Below are 9,156 nucleotides of genomic sequence, written 5' to 3' on the forward strand. Positions count from 1 at the left end.
TCTATTGGTTCTTGTCTACTGTATGTTGGTATTTTAGATAGGGAGGAAAGTGTAGGACTTTTATGATTTTTATCCACTACCCCTTAGTTCCATGGTTTGTAAATTGTGAATTATTATATTTATATAAGGATTTTCTCTTTCTTAAAAAATATTGACATTTTTGCATTTGCATTTTCAAATTTCAGACGGGCCGGGTCAGACCCAACGAAAACTACAACAACAATATTTTAATTTTTGTTTTTGTCAAAAACCAATACCTTTTGTTGACTGATATGAAAATTTCCTGTGGCACATTCTCATGGAGTGGCTGCATATCGTGGTGTTATTATCGACGTTAGCAGTTCATGTATCATGGGGTCTTGAAGGCACTACTGGTTCGCTACCTGAGCTGAGTAAACTGAGTCAGGAGTTGCTGGACTCGGCAAGGGATCCCGAATTCTTTGATTGGTTGAGAAAAGTCAGGAGGAAAATCCACGAGAACCCTGAGCTCGCCTTTGAGGAGGAAGAGACGAGCCGATTCATAAGATCGGAGCTCGACTTGCTTGGGATAGAGTACATATGGCCGGTGGCTAAGACTGGAGTGGTTGCCTCTATCGGTTCCGGGGTGCAGCCGCGGTTCGCTCTCAGGGCAGACATGGATGCTCTCCCAATTCAGGTCAGTCATATATATGTTCTCTCCCTTCTGGAAGGTCAATAGATTAAACAACTACAAGAAATGAAGTTCACCAAAATGATCGATACGGAAACTCTAGGAGTGATTGAATACTCGAGAGCATCGTAAAACTTCTTTAATTTATATAATAGTAAATAATATATAATTCGACGAATCTGGTAAGCCTGGCAGTACGTACAGGTAACTGATGATATGAATCTTCTTGTTTGTAAGGAATTGGTTGAGTGGGAGCACAAGAGCAAGAACCCTGGGAAGATGCATGCTTGTGGCCATGATGTTCATGTAACCATGCTCCTTGGAGCGGCTAAGTTACTTCAGCTAAAGAGTAAAGAACTGAAGGTATCTAGTTAAGTTTTATGATCATCAGATTGTTTTTATATATTCCTTTGTACCATTACCCTATGCATTGCTTGCGGCTTTCTAGATTTTGCATGTTTTGATTTTTATAGGGAACAGTCAAGCTGGTTTTTCAACCTGCAGAGGAGGGTCATGCCGGGGCATATCATATGTTAAAAGAGGGTGCTCTTGATGGAATTGAAGGAATATTTGGGCTACACGTTTGGCCAGAACAGCCGACTGGTTCTATCGGTTCTAGACCTGGTCCATTCCTTGCTGGTGCTGGTAGATTTTTAGTCACCGTCCAAGGGCAAGGTGGACATGCTGCAGCTCCCCATTTGACTGCTGACCCAATTCTTGCAGCCTGCTCGATCATCATTGCGCTCCAACAGATCGTATCTCGAGAAACCGACCCTCTAGAGGCCAGGGTACATACATATATATTTGTGAAGATAGAACGTACATTAGATGAGATCCCATTATATATTCAGTGCTAGATTTTCTTCAGTTATGCAAAATTAATTAAGATTCACACTCTGACAACATAACATTCGAGATATTTGGAGCGGAAATGAATATGACACAAATAAAGGGATCCACTTCTCATTTTCAACTACTATGATTATGGTTTATTTAACACTGTAGGGAGAAGATATCTAATAGGGTAATTTCTTCATTTCTGACTGGTTATATATAGGTGGTAACTGTTGGGTTTGTTAACGGTGGCCAAGCCGCAAATGTCATCCCAGAAACAGTGGAACTTAAAGGGACTTTTCGAAGCTTGACTTTAGAAGGTCTACATTACCTTCAGCAAAGGATTAAGGAGGTACATACTACATTCTACTAGCTAGTTTGAGGGATATATTACCCACTTCTGATTTGTGGATTGAGAAATGTTAATCATCCGGTATGTTGTATTGCCAGACTGTATATACATATGTCCTGCAGTATGACAGTATAACATACCAGATATCTAGCAAAAGATTATATTTTAAACATGCATACGGCTTGTGTACTACAGGTGATAGAGATGCAAGCATTGGTTCATCAGTGTAATGCAACAGTGGACTTCATGCTTGAGAAAATGAGGCCGTATCCGCCTACTGTAGTTGATGAAGCACTATATAAACACATCAAGAGCGTTAGTGAAGCTATGGTTGGGGAACCAAATGTGTATCTTCTTCCAATGACTATGGGAGCAGAGGACTTTAGCTTCTACACACATAAAATGTCAGCCGCAATGTTCATGATCGGGACTAAAAACGATACCTTGGGATCGAATGCTACAAGTTTACATTCACCTTACTTGGTCATTGATGAGGAGGTCCTTCCAATAGGAGCAGCTGTTCATGCTGCAGTTGCGATCTCATTCTTGGATACTGATGCTGTTTCTGCCAGTCAGTCATTCACTACTTAGTCAATTAGGAACTTTTTCTAATTATCTGCATTCTTAGAAAATATTTGTGAATTTGTTAGAACAATTTTCACAAATATTTGCTAAGAATGACACAATTCAATTCATCTTCTTCATAATTTTGAAAATTGTTCTAATTAACAATTCAATGTCATAGTTTGTACCTTCAATTGATGTTTGGTTGATTTGTTCTGATGGCTAGGCTTCATTGTATCCATAAGACTTATTTGCATTAACCCATTTCCGTAAGTATTAGAGGCAAATATAGTATGACAAATAGTTGTTGCAACGTGTCTAAAAGACCACAGACCAAAATTCCGTACTATCTCCAACAAAATTTATCAGTATATGTCAATTAGACGTTTCCTTACGAAAATTAAATGATATGTCTTTAGTGAGATTAATATTAATCAAAATGTACACCTCTAAGATTAAATCATTCCGTCTCACCCACTATACAGAAATGATCATCAAATGGGTTCTATACGGAATCACTATTTGGATCTGAATGAGTGTGAGTGAGTTCGATCAAGTTTTCTTCCGCAAACCAAAGAGCAAAGTGCAAAAGGTCGATGTCACACATAACACAAATGAAAGACGAAACAATCACTTCTGAGTTCGAAAAATTGACAAACAGATATGACACACCCAATAGGTTGGTGGCATATTCTATACAGCTCTATAATGAAACAGAAATAGTATGCAAGCAGATGTCTAAGAATCCAAACAGACCCAAGTCTTTACACTAAACTATTTCAATCCCAAATCCCAGTTTTGTTTCATAATCGATCATGGGGTTCATGCTCTTCTGCTTACTGCTGTTGTCCATCTTATGCCATTCTTGGGCTTTGGAAGCCACTGCCACTGTCACTGAGCCGGAGCTGGAGTTTTTGACTCGGGAGTTGCTGGAATCGGCCAAGGAACCCGAGTTCTTTGAATGGATGATAGGAGTGAGGAGAAGAATCCACCAGTACCCAGAGACTGGTTTCGAGGAGTACAGGACGAGTGAGCTCATCAGGTCCGAGCTTGACTCGCTTGGGATCAAGTATACCTGGCCTGTTGCCGAGACTGGTATCGTCGCTTCTATCGGGTCCGGGTCCAAACCCGTTTTCGCTATCAGGGCCGACATGGACGCCCTTCCTATTCAGGTCCCTTCTCTCAGTCTTTTCTCTCTGATTCTATGAATCGTGGTCGTCTTTAGGGAGCTATTGGTCTGTTACTGTTGGAGTGAACCTTAAGTTCTGTTAAGCGAATAACCAACATGTCACAGCTTACCGATACTTGTATGTTCTTCCGTTTACATTTGGTCACTGATCTTACAAAATGTACTTGTTGGATTTGACATTAGGAACAAGTAGAGTGGGAGTTCAAGAGCAAAATAGATGGCAAAATGCACGCTTGTGGTCACGATGCACATGTAGCGATGTTGCTTGGTGCAGCCAAGATACTCCAAAGTAGAAGAGACGTGCTAAAGGTATGCATTACTGGTAAAAATGTCCTATTGTCACACTTTCAGTGTCAGTTTGAATTTGAACAATTTTTCGTCCCGGATACTACTGCTGTTAATGTTCTGCTCATGTTTAGAGTTTAGACAGCTTCATTTTAGGTTCAAGGGTTCACTTTCTCGAGTTTAGGATTCGGTATATAATGTTTATGGAAGATGAGAAGAGGTCAAAAATGACTTGGTTCTTGAATCTAAGCACAAGATTAACCACAAAATAGTTAGCAGAGGATCCAAATCCTTAACTTTATAGAAACCTTAAGAGACATTAGTAAATCTACTAAATCACAGCAAACTTAAGTCATTGATCTAATGTCTCTTTGATGCTTTAGGGAACTGTGAAGCTGGTTTTTCAGCCAGGAGAGGAGGGTTTCTCTGGAGCTCACCATATGCTACGACATGGTATTCTTGATGACATTGATGCCATCTTCTTTATACATGTTGTGCCTGACCTGCCCACTGGTGTCATTTCTTCGAGGCCGGGGCAAATGCTGGCTGGTTCTGGCAGATTTTCAGCCACAATCACAGGAAAAGGTGGACATGCCGCTGCACCACATAAGAATAGGGACCCAATTATTGCTGCTGCATCTGCTGTTTTGGCTCTCCAACAGATTGTATCAAGAGAAACCGATCCTCTTGAAGCCAGAGTAAGAATTTGGAAGTGACTAATTAGTAGTGTCTTTGCATTTATAAATGTTACCATTAGTTTACATCAGTTTCTAGCTAATTGAATTATAGTGTGGATCATTGGCTATGACTCCTGTGCTGATATTGTACGTTTCATGTCCTAAGGGCATAATAATAATATCAGTAAGAAAGATAAGCAGACGCCTTTGTTTTTTAAGCATTTAGTTAGATATGAATATGTAGAGCACATATCTTTGGTCATAAACCCGTTGGAAGGAAACTTAGAATAGTAAACTTACATACAGTATATGAATTTGTAGGTGGTCACAGTTGGGTACTTCGAAGGAGGTAAAGCAGAAAATGTGATCCCCGAGTCTGTAAAATTTGGAGGGACTTACAGGAGCTTGAGTCCTGAAGGCCTCATCTATCTCAAAGAAAGGATCAGAGAGGTAATTAACAATAACTGTATGACCACAATATTCCTTTTTCAAAGAAGATAACAAATTGTTTCACTTGCAGGTCACTGAACTGCAAGCTCTCGTGCATCGATGTAATGCTACGCTGGACTTTAAGGAGGAACAGCCACTGCCTTATCCTGTAATGATTAACGATGAAGCATTGTATGGCCATGTAAAGAAGGTTGGTGAGGCTCTAGTTGGGGAACCTAATGTGCATTTTTTCCCAATGATCATGGGAGCAGAAGATTTCAGCTTCTACTCGCAGCACTTTCCTGCCACAATTTTTGTGCTTGGAGTGAAAAATGAGACTCTAAAACCGGACCGGCCTTTGCACACACCTTACTTTGTGATCGATGAAGAGGCCCTTCCAATAGGAGTAGCCCTGTATGCTTCTGTTGCAATCTCCTACTTGGATAGGCCTCTTGTCGACTCTCATTAAGCATTAGAAAGGATTTCGTTTGAAATTCACCATTGTAAGTTTCTAGCAGAGTACGTAAGTTAAATCATACTGGGCTGTAGAAACAATAAGAGCTGGAAATCTCATTCATACAACTTTGTTATCTGGAGAATCTTTGTTCATAAAAGGCTCAGATATTTACAGCGATACAATTTGTTATCACACTCTTAACTTACTTTCACCTCACAAACTTCCATCGAATTTTCAGATTGATTAACGACTACTAAAGTGGTGGATTTGTCGAAAGCAAATCCATCCAGAAGTATAAAATTTAAAACATACTAGCTGGAAATCGCAGTATCTCACATGCAAGTTCTTTCCTTAAGGTTCAAATTTTTTGCAGTAAGACTATTTGTTAGCACATTTACTAATTACATCTCTCACAAAGTAACTTATTTTCACCTCAAAGTAGAAAAAAATTTCGTAGAAGGAAAGACGTATTAGACTGGTTAGTGGTTACATACTACTAAAGTGGTTTTCGTAATGGATTTTTAAAAAGCAAATCCTTCTTGAAGAGGAAGAGAATGGGTTCATCGACCTAATCTCTTTGTTTTGATATTTGATGCTAAAGTGACTCTAAATTGACGTATGATAAAAGGGTTTCCATGTTTGGCTAAACATTGCTACCCAGTATGATCAAAGGGTCACTACTTTCTCAGGTACTAGACGACACAACTACCAATTCTTTGATGAGCTTAAAGACTCGTACATTGTGCATTTGTGCTCTTGGGATCCCAGAAGATATTAGTTCTCAAATTACCAACACCGAACTGTAAGACACCTAGTCATGACCTGCAACCTCACATTGTGCTTGTTACTATCAGCCACACTACTTAATCAACCTTGTGCTTTGGAGGAGGTAGCTTATGAATCAGAGGCTTCAGAGCTAGAGGTTTTGACTCGGGAGCTGTTGAAATCAGCGAGAGAGCCTGAGTTCTTTGAATGGATGATAGGGCTGAGGAGGAGGATTCATGAGTACCCAGAGCTGGGATTTGAAGAGCACAAGACCAGTGAGCTCATCAGGGCTGAGCTTGACTTTCTAGGGATTGATTACAAATGGCCTGTGGCCAAGACCGGAGTGGTGGCCTTTATTGGGTCTGGCTCTAAACCAGTGTTTGGACTAAGAGCTGACATGGATGCTCTCCCTGTCCAGGTTCTCTCTCACACATATTACTGTGTTTCCAAAACAATGCTCATGGTGCCTCTGTTTTCATTTTTGCCAAAGTTTTGATTGTATATCAGGTTTGAATGTGTGGTGATATGTATTAAGGCATTGATACATAGTTATATACCAGCTCTATACAGTCGTATATCACTCTTATCAGTTATCACTAGGCATCACTGTTCTACTGCTACATGGACTATGTATGTATTTGATGTATTATAACACTCAAGGATGTTAGGATTGCGGCTCAAAACTATTTCCTTGTCTATTTTCGATTCTTTACTTCTGAAGGTTTTAGGTAAGTTATTCTAGTGTATCTACGATTCTTAAAGTTTATCCTTAACAGTAAAGGTTTAGGATTTCTGCTATGATTCTAAATCCTATTGTATCGGACTAATTGAGAGTCTATAAATAGGACCTTAGAGACATAGTTTTGGGTATGGATCAATTGAGAGTTTAGAGTATTCAAGAGTTGCAAGTTTTGAGAGCTTTGGGTGATTTAAGAGTGTTCTCTGCTATAATCTAAAGTGTGAAGAGAGAAGTTATTTGAGGGTGGAATAACCGTATTATTCTTCAGTTGTAATCTTCTTCTCGTTAGTGGATCCACCATCACCATCACCAGGTCAACTATTTTTGACCGAACCTCGTTAATATCTTGTGTTCGCTTGCATTGATTTTGGTTATTGTTTTCATTCAATTACGATCTTGGGCTAAGGAATTCGGAGAGTGACCCGGATTTCCTATCAAAGGAGTCCCAGTTAATGTTAGCGTCTCACTTTTGCATCCTGTATAAAGAGTGATACATGAGTAAATCCTAGTGCTATTGCAGCTCATAAGTCATAAGTAAATCCCAGTTAAAATGGAGCCTAGTGTGATTTCAGCTCATAAGTAAATCCTACAGACAGTGCGTGCTAAAGTTTTCACATATAGTTTCAACTAGATGATGCCCGCGCGTTGCCGTGTTTTGCAATGACAGACATTAACCTACCGTAAATGCTTATGTATGGATCAATTCTGCTGTTATTTCATGTGTTGATGGTTGCAGCAACATAAGAGGGACATTATATAGACATTACAGACAGTACATTACATGCGGATGAAGCAGAAAATGGAATATTAGATTTACAAAAAATCCATGAAGTTAGCGTCCGATGCCATACAAATGTACAAAATTTGGTCACCCTATTGGATTTGATATTTCATGACAGCATCAACGCTTCACCTGTTACCAAAGAGTGAACAACTTGTCAGGATACTTTATGTTACCAAAGAGTTATTGTTCAGTCCACTCTAGCTGTCTTTTTTTTTAAAATCTTACAAATGATTGCGGGAAAAATTTATATCTCATTGGTGCAAGAAAACATAGTTAATCTGCAATTAAAGTAGCTCTCTGTAATGCAGCAAAGTATGTCGCGACTCAGTTGCATAAAGAACGGTGCCCATTTTGTACAGGAGATTAATATCTGAAAAAACAGAGGCAAAATTGAATTCTAGGCATTTCAATACATTGTATAAATTTAATTGCCTCATTTCTAGATGATGTCCGTGCAGTGTCGTGGTATGACGGATATTAACTTACTGTAACTGCTTTCGTATTACTAAATAATTGGCACTGACAATAAAAATAGATAGTACCAAAGCAACACTCTAACATTCTAACATAAAGCAAGAACAAAGATAAATGATAAAACATACATAAAGTTAAAACAAATACAAATATCAAATATGAAAATTTGTTGCACTATCAGTATGGTTGTTCCGAAAATAACAAATGGAATGAACTGAATCCATAAAATAGTTAGGCATATTGATTTGAATAAACTGACCAGCAACAGCAAGTATGAAAACCAACTTCTGTGATTGTTAGGCAATGCAATACAATGTAAATACATACTCATGTTGATGTAGTATGAATGTGATAGGATCACCTTCTGAAATCTTTTAACTTGTAAATCAAAGGACAAATATTTTATGCCCTTCAGGTATATCACATAACTAATGCAGAGATGTGTTCTGAATTAGCTTCGGCCACCTTTGTAACACAATAACAATGATATCCTGGATAGCCGAAATTGTAAACCTAGACACTCATCCCTAATTTTAAAGCCTAATCCCTAAGCTTGTATTCCATTTTCTTAAATGATCGATTTGTAACTTTATTCCCTACATTCCTGTGAAACTATTCTATCATTCTTGAGTTCCACTTTCTTAAATTGTCTACTAAAACCTTCTCATAATACACTCCATCATCAACAATTGTTTGCTCCTTTCTCAACTGAATTTAATGACATACATACTTGGTAACTATTCCAAACACGATAATTGTGTGCCAATTTTTTCATATAAGATGCGCTACACGACAACCTTTTTAAGAATAAGACTATTAAATAGTAAGACATGCACCATATAACCGACAATTTTGGTCATATAATGTTTTCACAATAGACAAAAATGACACGTTTGTCAAGCATGTTTTCACAATAAAAAAAGAGAATTCCTGAGAAACAAACATGAAACCCATCATT

General features: G+C 38.5%; 2 protein-coding genes and 1 pseudogene across 3 annotated transcripts in view; all 3 read left to right on the top strand.

Moving 5' to 3' along the window:
* Positions 1-261: 261 nt before the first annotated feature.
* On the top strand, positions 262-2,426 carry LOC101295738 (IAA-amino acid hydrolase ILR1-like). The gene is made up of 5 exons (XM_004305593.1): positions 262-655; positions 887-1,012; positions 1,123-1,437; positions 1,707-1,835; positions 2,031-2,426. Exons 1-5 carry the CDS (start codon positions 299-301, stop codon positions 2,424-2,426), a joined length of 1,323 nt encoding a protein of 440 aa, XP_004305641.1. The 5' UTR covers positions 262-298.
* A 407-nt stretch (positions 2,427-2,833) lies between these two features.
* Positions 2,834-5,629, top strand: LOC101291260 (IAA-amino acid hydrolase ILR1-like). Its single transcript, XM_004303469.1, has 5 exons — positions 2,834-3,571; positions 3,772-3,897; positions 4,257-4,571; positions 4,872-5,000; positions 5,071-5,629. Exons 1-5 carry the CDS (start codon positions 3,215-3,217, stop codon positions 5,446-5,448), a joined length of 1,305 nt encoding a protein of 434 aa, XP_004303517.1. The 5' UTR covers positions 2,834-3,214; the 3' UTR covers positions 5,449-5,629.
* A 530-nt stretch (positions 5,630-6,159) lies between these two features.
* The window catches only part of LOC101296026, a 23,317-nt pseudogene continuing 20,320 nt past the window's right edge, over positions 6,160-9,156 (top strand). Inside the window, exon 1 of the transcript XR_185115.1 lies at positions 6,160-6,619. The product of XR_185115.1 is annotated as an IAA-amino acid hydrolase ILR1-like (transcript). The remainder of the gene's footprint in view (positions 6,620-9,156) is intronic.

Source organism: Fragaria vesca, linkage group LG6 (assembly GCF_000184155.1).
Source record: "Fragaria vesca subsp. vesca linkage group LG6, FraVesHawaii_1.0, whole genome shotgun sequence".
Lineage (NCBI taxonomy): Eukaryota > Viridiplantae > Streptophyta > Magnoliopsida > Rosales > Rosaceae > Fragaria > Fragaria vesca.